Source organism: Puma concolor, chromosome A3, assembly GCF_028749965.1.
Source record: "Puma concolor isolate L17-30 chromosome A3, mPumCon1.1.hap2, whole genome shotgun sequence".
Taxonomy (NCBI): domain Eukaryota; kingdom Metazoa; phylum Chordata; class Mammalia; order Carnivora; family Felidae; genus Puma; species Puma concolor.
Genome location: NC_141669.1, coordinates 39,991,904 through 40,007,924, shown reverse-complemented (window position 1 = coordinate 40,007,924; position 16,021 = coordinate 39,991,904). Strand labels below are relative to the sequence as shown.

Sequence of the window (16,021 nt, the reverse complement as noted above, 5' to 3'; positions counted from 1 at the left end):
TACTGGATCTGGTGCTGGACTCAGGTAAAAAAAAAAAAAAAATTCTGGATTTGCCAAGGACATAAATTATATAGCATTCTTGTTGGGAAGTTTTTTTTAAAGCCAAAATATGGGCAAAGGAGTGAATGTGGGTGTTGATCAGCCAAAGAGGTAACTGACATGGAGATGTATATTTGTTTTTTTCTACCAACATCCAATGCCTTCTAATTTGGGGAAAGTCTCCCAGTACGAGGATGTTTGTGGGAGGCAAGGCCTGTTATATAGGCTTAGGAGAAAAAAATCAAACACTTGCATTTAGGATTTTTGAATCTTCAGGGAATGTTCCCAAGGCACAGATAGCTGGCAGCCAGTGTCCCTGGTGGTGACACTGGCAGCAGATTCCTCACCAGAGCCTTCCTGTGACGTGAGCTTGGCTGTCATCTCAGTGAGATGTGACTATGGAAGAATGGTCAGAGATGCTACTCGTTGGCTCTGAAGATGGAGGAAGGGGCACGAGCCAAGGGACACGGCTGGCCTCTAGGAACTGGGACAGACGAGGAAATGGACTCTCCCCTAAAGTCTCCTGTGGCGCCTGGGTGGCTCAGTCGGTTAAGCGGCCGACTTCGGCTCAGGTCATGATCTCGCGGTGCGTGAGTTCGAGCCCCGCGTCGGGCTCTGTGCTGACAGCTCAGAGCCCGAAGCCTGTTTCGGATTCTGTGTGTCCCTCTCTCTGGCCCTCCCCTGTTCATGCTCTGTCTCTCCCTGTCTCAAAAATAAAAATAAAAATGTTAAAAAAAAAAAAAAAAGTCTCCAGAAGGAAGGTAGCCCTGCTTGATTTGAACACAGTGAGACCCATGACACTTCTGACTTCTAGCAGTGGGAGACAATACCTTTCTGTTGTTCTAGGGCCCTGCATTCCGGTAATTTGTTACAGTGGCAATAAAAAACTAATACAGTGGGCTACTGTAACATGCCAGGGAAAACACGAAGAGAAGTGCATTTAAGAGAGTGGCAGCACAGGAGGAGAGGCCTGGTTGAAGGATCATTAGGGGGGCAGGGACAAAGGATGCCGTCTCGAACCAGGTGTGTGTACAGGGCTGGGTGGTGAGGGGGAGGCGGAAGTTGGAAGCAATTCCAGGTTTCTTTCTTGGATAAATGGGCTTAGTGGTCAAAAGGAGGAAAAGAGGTGAGTGTAATGGTGAGTGTGAATGTGTGTGAGAGTGCATGTGAGAGTGTGGGGTATGAGGGGTGTGTGTGGGTGTGTGAGAGTGAGAGAACATGTGCGAGAGCACATGAGCATATGTGAGAGCACATGAGAACGCGAGAACATGTTGGGGAGCGTGTAAGTGTGTGTGAGTGTGAGAGTGAGAGCACATGTGAGAGCAAGTGAGAGGGAGTGAGAGTGTGAGTGCGTGTGAACGAGTGCAGGGAAAGCAGACGGGTCTCTCCTAATACCACGCGGCTCCTCTGTCTCGATGCCATTTTTACCAAGAAACTTTCTAATCTTAACTCTCAGGTTTTCCCTCCTGGGAAAAGCTCGTGCTTGCCAGCCAACGCAAACAGCTGCTCAGCTCGTCAGTGATATTTTTCACTCCAAATTAATGAATTGCCATTTTAGTCATAAACCAGGCTCCTGTGAGTTTGGTCAGAGCAAAACAATTTACCGGCGTCTGAGCTTCCCCCAGATGAGTTGACAGAATTGAGTTTCTGCCCCTGCAAAGTAGAGGATCAGAGCCCGCACCACGGTGGCCCTGATTACGCCTCCTTACCGGGCTCAGCTTTCCCGTACCCCAGGCTGAAAGGAAGAGAGAGACACCTTGGAAAGGCTGCCTTGTGTTTTACCCCTGTGCCAAGCCAATCTCGAATCATGAGGTTCTGTGCTTGCAACCTGACACCTATTTATAGTTCACACTCCGAGATTCCCTCGAATATACCAGGGACCCAGTCTCCAGAGAACACACCCCTATCTAGACCCCCTGCTTCATAGCAGATGCAAGCCCAAGCCAGCAGTTCTGGGAAACTGAGGGAACGGGGCGGGGGTGGGGGGGAAGTTCTGGTAGCAGTTGATCTGGAGGTGGCTGATTTCATCATAAAGGCACCCTGGAAAATCTGAGAAAGAAAGTGACTTTCAAATATGCTTTATTTCTTTACCTGTGCCAAACTTCCAAAATGACAGCTGAGTAAAAGAGGGAGAACAAAGACCCTTTGTCCCTCGCAACGCTAGGGGCCGGGATTGTTGATATCCACCCCTCAGATTAGGATCCAAGGCTCTTGGAAGTTAGGTTTCCTGTCCAGCATTGCATCAATCAAATGACAGAGCCAGAACTTGACTTCAGACTCCTGATGCCCAAATCCACATGCTTTGTACTTTGACCTGGGTTTCTGTGGTACCATGGGATGGGGTACCCTTTCCTCATCACCCACCCCATGTAGGTCTTTGTCGAGCAGGGGCGGTCTGATGATTCTCCTGCCTAGAGGTACCCCGCACATCTAGAGCTGTGATGGTGCCACCCAGCAATAATATGGTCCTCCAACCTCTAAGTATTCTGGATTCCCTTCTCAGCGCCTGCACAAAGGAGGGCATAGGGCATCCTGCTTCTCTCAACACTTCACATCCAGCTTCCCCGCAACCATCAGGCCCCCACCAATAAGGGCTACTTACATATTCTTTAATGTCCTTTGATTTCACAGCCTTGTAGGAATAATACGCAGGGTAAAGGGTGCCAAATATAAGCCTGGAGGGAAGACAGAGAGAGAGAGAGAGAGAGAGAGAGAGAGAGAGAAAAGAGAAATGTCATTTTCATTCATCCTATTTGATAGAAAAGGTCTGTCTACAATGCCAAAAACACTTCTCCATGCTCCAGAAAATGCTGCTGAGAGGCTTGATCTAGTTTTATGAATGCCCTAAAGGTTTCCTCCCCTAGCTGGGATGTGCTTGGAACCTCTGTCTTCTATTTCAGTGGCACATCCACCTTCCTTCAGTCTGTGATTTGGCAACATGAAAGAGTGATCCAGGGTCATGGAAGCCAAAACCGGGGGTGAGAGTGGGTGTGGGAAGCCAAGTTGAGCAGCCATGACCCCTGAAATTAAAGGTCAAACTCTCCTCTCCTGCTAATCCCCACTGCTGCTCTATAAAGCCCACCCATACCTTGGGCTTCCTCCTCTAAAATAAACTTTTCACTTAAAGTTCCTTCAAATTTCACTCCCCTCATGCTTGATTCCCACATCCTGCAGCCAGAATCAGCTTTTCAAATCGTAAATCCAATCAAGCCAACCCCTCTTTCCCAATACACACATCCCCACCCTGCATTAACCTGCTTCTCACTGCTCTTAATAAGAGGAAGGAAAAGTGAGACCAGCACAACTGCTTGGGTATCAGCTCCCACTGATCCCTGCCCAGGGCTGCAGGGGGTCATTGAATAATTTGACTCTCACCCTCCCACCCCTGCCCTTAAGGACCTGCATGGCATAGCTCCACCACCTTGCAGCATCCCCTCTCAAAGCCTCTGCCTGTGCTGTTCTCGCTTTCTGGAATCTTCCCTTTCTCTTCTTTGCTTGTTAATGCCTGTTCATCTATCAGATCCTGGCTCTATCATGACTTCCTCATGGAAGATATCCCCAACTTTACCGACTAGGTCAAATCTCCTACTACATGAGGTACACAACATCAAAATGCTCACTTTGATGGACAACATCTCCCGAACTCTAAGTGCCTGCAGACCACAGAATGAATCTGTTTTATTCCACAATGTGTTCTCAGCACCTCAATGGCTCTCAATGGATATTGAGACACCTCCAAGTGTCAATTCAGGTGTAAGCTGATTGGGAACAGAGGCACTCTGGTGGTCCCAGACCCCACATGAGCCAACATCTCCTCTAACAACCCCACAGATAGAGAGCCTCTAGGGTCCCTGCAAGGAGACACCACACTCAGGAAGCCCAAAGCCATGGCTTCCTCATCAGGTATTTAGAGGCCATACAGAGAAATTCCAGTCCAGATTCAATGTACCAAGCAGGGGTCAGTTTTACTAAAAGCTCTGTGGCCAGGTAACACCTTCACATTTCACATTCATCAGGTTTCCGGGGAAAAACGGAAAGTGAGTGGAACTGAGTCCATTTCTGATGCTGAAAGAGAAAGGGCTTTGTAACCTTGACTCATACAGGCCTTGCACTAAGTGCTTTATACGCATTACCTCAGGCCTCAGACTTGCCTTGATTAAAAAACAAAAAACAAAAAACAAAACGTCTCTTACAGACAGGATACCAACACATGGAGTAGGCAGTCACTTGCTTCTCTAAGGTTGTGGGACCATAAGAAGTAAATCAGGGGCTAGAACCCAGCCAGGTTGGCCTCCTCCAAGCCTGGCTTCTGACCACCACTGCCTACTGCTTTGGAGAGCCAGGCCATCCTTTGGGAAGGCCAGAATTATGTGTGGGGAGCAAGAGAAGCCAGCAAAGGGGACAACAGAGTAGTCTGAAAGGAAGGGGAGAATGAAGGACTGGGGGAGGCAGGAAAGGAACCTTAAGAAAGAGAAAGAAGGCAACAGTTTCAAAGGCACTGGGCAGGCCAAGGGGGATATCTCTTGTGGGAGTCCCCTGGGCTGAATAATGAGCCAGCTTGGTGAGGGAGGTCTCCCCAACCACTCCTCCCAAACATCCTCAGATGTCAGGGAGTCTCAGTTTCTTGTGAGGCCTTTCCCCTTATCCAAACCACCCGTAATGGTTTCTTCGATGTCTGTCTCTCCTAAAAGACTATACGTTTTCCAAAGCCCAGGATGGTATCTGTCTCATTCATAATGCACCCCCCGCCCACCCGGGGCCTGGCAGGTGCTCAATAAGTACCCATTCACTGTGTGAAGTTTCAAGAGTGGGGAAGTGAAAGCCAGAGCCATCCAGGGAACAATTGTGACCTTGGGACTGAGGTCTCAGCATCCAGCGGGGAAGCCAGACGGCACCAGGCTGATTCAGCAAAGCCTCAGGCACAGTGCCACAGGTTCCGGAGAAATAAACACACCGCTCCTTTGGCACAGATGCCCTGGTTATTAGCCACGTCTGCCAGGATGGCTTCCAGCCCCTGCCTTGAGGCAGCATGTGAGCTTCAGAAATGAGAGAGGTGGAAAACACATCATGACCCAGGGCCAGCTTATTGATTTGTTCCTCTGTGAACCCCAGCAAGTAGAGTGGAGACACTGACACCATCTGAGTGGTCACAAAACCGGAAAGCCTCAAGGACACCCAGACAAGAGAGGCTGTGCTCCGTCTGCTGGACCCCTGCTGTGACATGGTGGCCAGTGTTCCCCTGCGTGCCACCCCACCCCATGTTTGACTGCACAGGGACCACAAGACAAATTTGTTTTCCAGCCTCTAAAGCTTCAATTAGGCCAGCAGGTAGTGGGAAACACCTAGCTCTTCACTGCTCAGGACAGAAGAATGAGATTAAAACGGTAAGTTCTGGGGTGCCTGGGTGGCTCAGTCAGTTAAGCATCCAACTCTGAATTGTAGCTGAGGTCATGATCTCACGGTTCGTGAGTTCGAGCCCTGCGTTGGGCTCTGTGCTGACAGTGCTTGGGATTCTCTCTCCCTCTCTCTCTGCCTGTCCCCCCACTTGTCCCCCACCCCAAAATAAATAAATTTTAAAAAATTATTTAAAAAATGGCAACTTCTACCAAATCTGTTCTGGAGAAAAGAAATAAGCAAATGAAGCAGATCCAAGCCAAAGGGTTTTGGCACTTAATGTCCATTCAGATCAAGTCCCTTCTCCAGTGCAACACTCCCCCCGCCCCCCACCTTCCTTCCCAGCCTCAGCCTCCGGATGTCACAGCCAGCAGCTCTACCCTATAAGCCATGCTCACTTGCTCCCAATCTGTGACTTCCTGCCCGCATCTCAGTGCGTGACCTTTCCACAACTCCCCAACTTCTTTTTTCCTGATAAAGTCCGACTAATCCTTTAAGACCCATCTCAAAAAAGCCACTTCTGTGTACCTTTGGTCACTTGCCTCTCAGAACGTTCTTGGCACTCTATTACAGCCTTTTATGCTGTAGTATAATAATAACAATAACAAATCAATATAATAAATAATAATAAATATAGTAAATCAATGTTAATAATGATATTAATATTGCTGAGTGCTCACTAATGCCAGGCACTGCTCTTCAGGCTGTACACATTCTCTCACTTTATCCTCTGAACACCCATTTGGGTCAAGAATTCTCCATTTTACAGACAAGGACACTGAGACCTAAGGAGACAGAACAGCCAGGAGCAGAGGTGGGATGTGGACCTGGGAAGCCTGACTATGGGGCCCGCCTTATTTCTTCTCCCCGGGTTGCCTGTCCTGGCTGAGTTGTCTCCCCAACCAGAATATGCAGGTCTGGTCTGATTAGTGGGGTTCCTATTGCCTGGTGCAGCCCCTGCCCAAGTGGGTGCTTGATAAATGTCTGTTGAGTGAATAAAGATAAAAGAATTGTGATCTTGCTCCAAGGAGCTTAACCCACTTGATAGATTCATGTTACTCTCCCCACAAGGTCAGGAGGAAAGCAGTAAAATACTTAGGAGGATTTAAAGTGCTCCAGGTATTCAAGGCTGGCCCCAGCAGAGGGAAGGTGGGGGGCTTCAGCGCCTCCCTCTGGAGAGGAGACCAGGTTCTGGCTAACACCTTCGTTCCTGTTGTTACTGAACAGAACCTCACGCCACACCCCACAGCCTCAAAAAGCCCTGCACCTACCCTCTCTTCTCGCCACTGTCATTTACTGCTACCCTGAAGCCCCTACCCCTAACTTAATGGCTCTATTTATTTATCTGCTTGACTCATTTCTCCTATCTTGGCCTTGCATTCTTTCTCTTGCTCCAAGTTAAGGGCCTTCATCCAAGGGCTGCCTCTCCCACCACTTCCACAGCTGTAGTATCTAGAAGGGACCATGAGTCTCATCTTCCAAGGCAGTGGTTCCCCACCAGAGGTGATTTAGTTTCCTCAGACATCTGGACAATGTCTGGAAATCCTCTGGTTGTCACACTGAGAGAGTGCTACTGGTATCTAGCAGGTGGAGGCCAGGGATGCTGCGAAATATCTTCCAATGCAAAGGACACCCCTCCCCCCAACAAATAATGATCCAGCTCAAAAAGTCCAAAGTGCCAAAGTGGAGAAACCCTGGTCTGGTGTGTTGTTTCCCAGTCCTTGGCCATGGATTCTTCACTCAGTCATCAAGGACAATCTGCCCGAGTTTGATTTTTGTTTTGTCGTTTGTTTTTTTGTGTGTGTGTGCCAAGATTGGGGGGTAAGGGGGGAAGCCCAGCATCCCAGGCAAGACAGCAGATGCTCAGATAGGAAGGGGCTACCCAAAATGGCAAAGACCACATACCTATCCCATCGGTCAGTGTCAGGGAAAACACAACTCTGAAGCTACTTATCAACTTCCTGGAGCTCTGGCCAGGAGAACAGAAGTATTGCTCACATGCATAAACCGTAACTATGATGCCGGTTACAGTTACCAAGGAGGAGTGCTTACCATTCCGGGAGCCTGCAGGGGAGCAATTGCTGGCCTGGAGCTCAAGTACAAGCTGTGGGACAGGCGGTTGCTAACCTTGGCCAAGACTTCTGCAAACCACGAAACAGTATTTTCTACAGTCTTCTCAGACATCCTAGTGTTGGACTGACATTTCCCAATCCCAAATTATGTTGAAAATTTAAAAATCAATGTTAAGGACATTTTCTTCTAAAATTAATTTCTCAGTATAAGAAACATAACAGGCCTAGTGTATGGTTGTTCATATTATGATAAAACAAATTGAATTTAAGGAATAGTATACCACACACAGGCTTCTGGAATGCTGAATTTCTAGACCTGCACAGTAGTTATGCAGAGTTCTGCTTTGTAATTACAAATGTATATGAAAATGTACACGTATATTCTATGCACTTTTTATATGTGGATATTTTATAATTTTTAAAAGCAGTGTCCCATATCCAAAAAAATGAATTTGCACAAAAGGTCTTCCAAATCATGAAGGTACACTGTTTCTTTTGGACATCAAAAGGCTATTAAATTTTTTTTTAATCTTTTTAATGTTTATTCAGCTTTTGAGAGAGAGAGACACACACAGAATCCGAAGCAGGTTCCAGGCTCTGAGCTGTCAGCAGAGAGCCCAATGCGGGGCTTAAACTCACTGACTGTGTGATCATGACCTGAGCCAAAGTCCACAGCTTAATCGACTGAGCCACCCAGGCACCCTGCTATTAAATTTTACATTGATTACATTTTGTGCTTTCTGTTCTTAATAAAATAAAAAATAAATAATTTCTAATAGTTTTACTCAGAAGGTTTTTTCCTAAAAGCTTATGAATCAATTTTTATTACTCTCTATGAGAATTAATCCCCAAGACCACTTTGCTGTCTATGCTAATAGAAGGATGCTCCTTGGTTTTTGAGTTCCTATTGGCATTTGAGTAAGTATACCATAATTCTTAATACAAAAAAACTTTAAGACATGGCATATATTTGAAGTTTCCTATATATTCTTTCCTGATGCATTCCATTCCCTCCCTCCCCAAAATAACCACTATCCTGAATTTGGTCTCACTATGTTTTTATTAACTACATAAGGCATGCAAAAAAAAAATTATAACTGCTTAAACATTATATATATGGAATTACACCCCATGTATCCCACTGAAATACGTTATTTATTTATTTTTGAGAGAGAGAGAAAGACAGCACAAGCAGGGGATAGGGACAGAAGGAGAGAGAGAGAATCTCAAGCATGGTCCATGCTCAGCAAGGGGCTCAATCCCACAACTCTGGGATCATGACCTGAGCAGAAATCAAGAGTCAGACGCTCAACTTACTGAGCCACCCAGGTGCCCGTGAAATAAGTTTTTAAATTCAACTTTGTGCTTTTGAAATTTGATCTATGTTGATACATGTCTTTCTAGACCATTTGAAACCACCAAATGGTATTTCACCATGTGAATATATCACAATTTGTTTATCTATATATAAATATGCATTTATTTATGCATATTTAGGTTCTTTCCAATTTTTTACTATTTCAAACAGGGCTGTAATGACCATTCTAATACACATCTCCTGTGCAGTGTGAGTCATGGGGTACAGCACCTTCTACCATACAATGCAAATCCACTCACCAGAGAGGTTCTGCCAGTTTCAACTCCTCCCTGCAGTGGAGAAGACTTCCCATGCTAGCCATTCTTGCCAGACTGATATAGATTTAAAACTTTTTGCCAGTCTGGGGGTGCCTGGGTGGCTCAGTCGATTAAGTGTCTGACTCTTGGTTTCAGCTCAGGCCATGGTTTGTGGGTTTGAGCCCCATGTTGGTCTCTGCACTGACAGTGTGGAGCCTGCTTGAGATTCCCTCTCTCTGCCTCTCTCTCGGCCCCTTCCCTGCACCTGCTCTCTCTCTCAAAATAAACAAACAAACAAACTTAAAAAAACTGTTTGCCAGTCTGACAGATGTGAAATGGTATCTCATGCTTGTTTTAATTTGTATTTCCCTAATTACGAGTGAGGGTGAGCAGCCTCTTATGCCTATTGGCCATTTGGCCTGCTTAACAGGCCTATTTACATCCCTCATTAGCTTATGTTTTTCTTACTGATATTTAGGACTTCTTTGTGAATTCTGAGTATAAATCTTTCCTTGAACATGTTCATTACAAACACCTTTCTCCAATAAAAAACTATTTTAACTTTGTTTGTAGTACCTTCTGTTGTAGAAGTTTTAAATTTTACATGGACAGGGATGCCTGCGTGGCTCAGCCGGTTAAGCATCAGACTCTTGATTTCAGCTTAGATCATGATCTCACAGTCATGGGATTGAGCAGGCTCAGTGTGGAGCCTGCTTGGGGTTCTCTCTCCCCCCCCTTCTCTCTTTTCCTCCCCCACTCCTGCTCTCTCTCTCTCTCTCAAAAATAAGCATTTTTTTAAAAGTCTCTTTAAAAAAATAAGTACATTTTACATGGACAAATATATCAATCTTTTATAGTTTGTTTTTGTATCTTGCTAAGGAAATCCTGGTCACATATTTTTTCCCAAAATATGTTTAACTTTTGCTTCCTCACTATTGGTTTGAATTCATGTGGATTTATCTTTATGTATGCTGCAAGTTCAGGATCCAATTTTATTCTTTTCTGTATGGATTTCAATTGTCCCAGTAATATTTACCAAATCCTTTCCCATTGGTTTTGAGTTCTATCCATCACATATAAAGTCTTCCAATGTGTAGAGGTATTATTTCAGCTCTCTGTTCCATTCTACTGGTCTGCCATCTAAGCATACACCTATACCACAGTATCTTAATTCTCATAGCTTTATAATAAATTCTGATATTATTAAAATGGTCTTGCCTATTCTCAGTTTTCTATATGAATTTCCTGACAGCTTGTCAAGTTCCATGAAAAACTTAATTTGGATTTTGGTTGGAATTGCACTGAACTTGTAGGTTTACTCAGGAAGAAACACCATCTTTGTGTTAACTGGGTATCTCCTTTTGAACATTATCCTTTCCATCTACTCATGCTTTCTTCAACGTCTTTTCATGATATGTTATACATTTTTCCATAAATATCTTGGACATGTTTTGTTTTATTTACTGCTAAGCACTTCAGGGATTTTAGGTGGTATTGTGAATTTTTAAGTTAGATTTTCTTTTGGTTACTAATGGCATACAGGAATGTTATTGATTTTCCACACTGATCTCAGAACTGCTAATCCTTCTGCAATCAAAAGCACTTGGAGTCTCAAATGCATTACATTATATGAAAAGGCCAGACTAAAGAGTCGACATGCTGTATGATTCCATTTACATGCTATTCTGAAAAAGGGAAATTTATAGAGACAAAAAAAAAAAAAATAGATCAGTGGTTGCTGGGGCTAAGGGTGGGAGGGACTGACTACAAAGGAGAGTGAAGGAATTTGGGGAAATGATGGAACCATCCAGCATGTTGATTGTGGTGGTGGTTACAAACTGCATTTATTTAAACTTGGAATTCAAACTCAAGATTAAAGGAAAAATCACACTAAAAAGAGTGACCTTTACTAATTATAGCTCAATAAACACGACCTTTAAAACAAGCATTTGGAGGAATCCACACTCTTAAGTGTGAGTGTAAGTGTATGTGTGTGTCTCCAAAAATGGATAAAATCAACTGATGCCTCCAAGCTCTGAGACAACTTCCTGACAGCAGAGGGTCCATATGTAATGAAACAAGGACTCGCAAAAACCATAATGCACCTCCAGGGCCTGTTAATACTCTAGTCCTGAAAGATGCGCCAGGGACCTGGGTTCTAAATACAGCTGAGCCAGCCTGATCTTTACCATGCTGCTGCAGGGAACATCCTCACAGTAGTAATCCAGAAGCTTACCTGGGCAGAGTTGCTCAGGCTGGGCACACAGCTCTGGGTTCCCTCAGTGCGTTGGGTTTCCAACGGCACAGTGAACCACCTGGGAAATGGTTGCCATGAGTCCTAACCCTTGGGCCTCTGCTTCTGCTTACCCACTGTGACCTTCTAAAAGGATAGAGGAGAAACTATGAAAACAGCAGAACCAGCCCATTTGCATTTTGGCTCCTTGACAGGTATATGATTAAGATGTATAAACAACTATTTATTTATTAAATGCCCATTATGTGCCAAGAACTGTGCAAACCTCATTATAAGCATTATTACTTTAATTTTATATAACCCTGCGAGACAACTATTATCATTGTCCTCGTATTGCAGATGGGGAACCTGGGGTTTAGGGAAATTAAGTAACTGAGTTTAACATTAGTTAGGGGAGGAGGCCAGACTCAAACCCAGGTCTATGTGACTCCACTGCCCAAGATTTGCTGCTTTATTAACTTGACTGCAATGCATGGCTCAGAGGCTGCCATGATCCCTGAATGAATGAATGAATGAATGAGGATCAGAGAGAGAGAGAGAAAGAGAGAGAGAATATTGCCTGATTTCTTGCCCAAGACAATTCGACCCTGGCACTGTATTATATATTTATTGACACAGGTGACAGTATAACTTACAGGGTTCCAAATGCACAAACTTTTCACACAAACGAGGTTCTCTCCCTCAACCTCTGCCAAGATCAGAACACAAACAAGCCACATCTTTTGGACCACAGCATGTGATTCTGCTGACCTCTCTCTGCAGTCTTTCTTTCCCAGTGTGTTCCACCCCGCCCCCCCTCCTCTCCAGATTTGGAACTAACACACACAAAACTCCTCCTGGGGTTATGCCCCTCACAAATATCTCATTTGCTTATTTGCTCATTTGATCCACACCACAAGTGTCTGAGATCACTGGGGTTACCTTCCCGGTGTGCATGAAAATCAAAGAAGGAAAACCACGGAACAATGAAAACCTGAGGCTTAGAGTGGTTCAGGGGTCTGCCAAAGGCCCTCCCCATCCAACCAGATGCAAACTCAGGCCTCCTGCCTCCAAGTCCACAACCATTGTCCAGCCCACACTGCCTCTCTTAGCACAGAGAGGGGGGTTTTTATTGCTTACTTAGAGCTGTCTGTAATTGGTGCGATAAAAAGCATGATTCAGATTGGATTACAGAAATACTCCCAAACCCAATTTAGAAAAGCACAAAACGGAACAAACATTCTGCAAATTTTCAATTCATGCTGTTAAGCTTGAAACTCTGCAATCCAACCCACTCAAATCCTGCTCAAGTATCAGTCTGGATATTTTTTAAGTCTAACTTGTAGAGATTTTTTTTTTTTAATTTTTTTTAACGTTTATTCATTCTCAAGAGACAGAGAGAGACACAGCATGAGCAGCGAAGGGGCAGAAAGAGGGAGACACAGAATCTGAAGCAGGCTCCAGGCTCCGAGCTGTCAGCACAGAGCCTGACGCAAGAGCTCGAACTCACGAACCGAGAGATCATGACCTGAGCCGAAGTCGGACACTCAACCGACTGAGCCACCCAGGTGCCCCTAAATTGTAGAGATTTCTATTCTTAAGAAATCTAGAGGCTGAGTTTTGGCATCAGACCGGAGACTGAATCCAGCTCCATCACTGACTACCTACGGGACTGTGGGCACATTTCTTAACAACTCTCAGCCAGTGTCCTTGATTGTACAAACCACAATACTTTCAACAGCTGCTATGCAGATGAAATGAGACTGGAGGTAAAGATTTAACATACCAGAAACCCCATAGATGAATGACAAATATTAATTCCCTTCCTTTCTGTAGAAATAATAACTTCAAATGCCAATTATTAAACACAAAATATTTTTCGTTCAATATTAAATATCTGTTGAGCACTTAGTATGTGCCCTGTGTCGTCTGGTAGGGAAGGCAGCCAGCACACAGGTAATTATACAAATAATTGATTAATAACAATCCTGTGTTGAGTGTTGCTGAGTATTTTTTTTAATGTTTATTTGTTTATTTTGAAAGAGAGTGTGTGCGCGTGTGAGCAGGGGGAAGGGCAGAGAGAGAAGGAGAGAGAGAATCTCAAGCAGGCTCTGCACTATCATCACAGAGCCTGATGCGGGGCTCGAACTCACAAACTGTAAGATAATGACAGGAGCCCAAATAGTGTTGGACTCCTTAACCAGCTAAGCCACTCAGGCACCCTGCTGAGTGTGTTTTGAAGGGAAGAACAGATTTCTTTACAATGACCATCTCCCAGCTCATGCTCCTCCCCCCACCCTGGGTCTGAGAGCCTGAGACCTGACACTCAGCCAGAGGGTCCCCTGGTAAAGGGGTTATGGTTTTCTCCTCCCAGTGAACTTCCCGTGAAGCCCCCTACAAGGAATGTATTTCGTGAGAGGAATGGACTGACAGAGTCTCAGAATTAGTGGGAGGGGCTCTTTGAGCTGTACTTGTGGGCTGGTACCTGTGGGGTTTCCTGGGGACGTGTCTGCTCAGCTCATGCCCTTCCTGCCTCCCATACAGCAAGTGCTGGTATCATCCTGCCTAGCCCACTTGGAGGTCTGCACAGCGTGAATGTGCCTGTCTGGGGGAGGGTATCACAGGGCTCTCGGGAAGGAGAGGGGAACAAACCTTTACTGATACCCACCAGGCACCGTATCTCCCCAGCAGTCAGGTGAAGTTGCGACTATTATTCCCTTTTTACACAGGAGGGACCTGGGACTTAAGGAGGCTTCCTTCATTCATTTATTCAACAGACATTTACTCAATACATTCTGTGCCAAATTCTGAGTCCAACACAAGGTCACGGAACTACTAAGTGGGTGAGGTGGATTTGGAAGACTCCGAATGGGGTCTGGTTTCAAACCCCTTACTCTTCCCCATCCAATATGATGCCTCAAGAAGGTCAGAGATTTTATCCTCAGGGTGATCACAAAGTGGCAGGGGTGCAGTATACCAGAACAAGATAGGTAGTAGGACAAAGCTGTGCATACTAAGTATCAAAGGAAAACTCTACGATGATGGGGCCAAGTACCTCCTCCATTAGACTGTGAGCTCTCTGAGGGCAAGGACTGGGCCTTCTCCATCTCAGCATCTCCAAGGTTGAGCATAGAGTAAGTAATGCATACAATGACGGTGATGAAATTCAAATGCACTAGCCTAAGTGAAAGAAGTCAGGTTCAAAAGGCTATATGCTACATGACTCCAATTATGCCACTCTGGAAACAATAAAACTACGAAGACAGAAAACAGGCGAGTTGCCAGAGGCTGGGGTGGGAGGAGAAGATGACTACAAAAGATAACCTTTTCCAAAAAGGAAAATTTTGGAGGTGATGGAACTGTTCTATATATTTTGACAGTGGTTACACAACTATAAGCATTTGTCAAAGCTTGTAGCAATACACAACAGAAATAGTGAATTTCACTGTATGCAAATTACACCTTAATTTTTTTTTTAAGTTTATTTACTTAAGCAATCTCTACCCCAAAGCGGGGCTCAAACTCACAACCCTGAGATCAAGAGCCACATGGTCCACCCGCTGAGCTGGCCAGATGTCTCCTCTAATTTTTAAAATGGGGGGAAAAAAAGAGAGGGGGAGTGAGAAAAAAATGAATACAAGCAGAAGTAGATTTGCAGTGAAGCTAATGAAGTTAGAGCTTCAGGGCTCCTCAACTGCATGGGTCCCGGGAGGGGTCCCAGCTATGTGTTCATCAAATTTTGTATGATTTTTTCTGAAAAAGCTCCTTCTCTCCACCCTAAAAGCTTCAGGCCCCAGGAAAAGTAGGTCCATCCCTGAAACTAGTACAAGAGAGTAAAAATGGAAGGCTCCCAAGGAGTTGTGGACTCAAGTGGAACCCTAGAGAAAGGGAAGACCTGGTTCTCACAGACAGAGGTACAAAAGACAATCCACAGAGAGGAACCAGCATGGACCAAAGTGCAGAAGCCTTCCAGGATTTCCAGTGATGGCACGAGCACCAGGAATTCGGTGGTTCTACACTACAGGTTCCCTATCCCAGACCGGTTGTCATGGCGTGATCTCCGAAGCCACACCAAGCCGTTCTAGGCAAGTAGGAAAGCTGCGACCCAATGTGATGTGAAAATTCCAGATGCCGCCAAGCTGGTCTAACAAGCATTTATCATCCTTCTGGCTCCCCGAATAGCAAAGACACCCCCCACCCCGACAACCACCCTGTGCAGGGAGGTTTTCACCTTACATACCTGAAGCTGAGAATGGTTAATGCTCCAGCTTCCCTGGCAGCAGGGATGTGGGCTTGTGGCAGACACACCTGCCCACGTATGAACCCAGGTCCTTCCAACCTCTCACTCAGCCATAAGGAGGCTACACTCCTCAGGCTTACAATCCCATGATGCCACATGAACACACATTGCCAAAGAGGCTGGTGTTGAATGTCAAGTCACTGAGTTCTTGATGGTTAAAATAAGCCAAGTTAATATATATGTTTTATATATATAAAATGGGTGAGATAAGTTATAAATATAAATATAATGGAATATAATGGAATACTATTCAGCCTTAAAAATAAAGAAATCCTGACACCTGCTGCAACACAAATAGACTTTGTGGACATTATGCTAAGTGAAATAAGCCAGACACAAAAAAGACAAATATTGTATGATTCCATTTAC

At 45.0% G+C, this 16,021-nt stretch overlaps 1 protein-coding gene across 6 annotated transcripts in view; it reads right to left on the bottom strand.

Moving 5' to 3' along the window:
* Window positions 1-16,021, bottom strand: part of REEP1 (receptor accessory protein 1) — a 110,990-nt gene that overhangs the window by 55,425 nt on the left and 39,544 nt on the right. For all 6 annotated transcript variants that reach the window (XM_086700690.1, XM_086700686.1, XM_086700687.1 and 3 more), the window contains exon 2: window positions 2,642-2,714. In XM_086700690.1, the coding sequence (XP_086556816.1) occupies window positions 2,642-2,714 (73 nt within the window). The remainder of the gene's footprint in view (window positions 1-2,641; window positions 2,715-16,021) is intronic.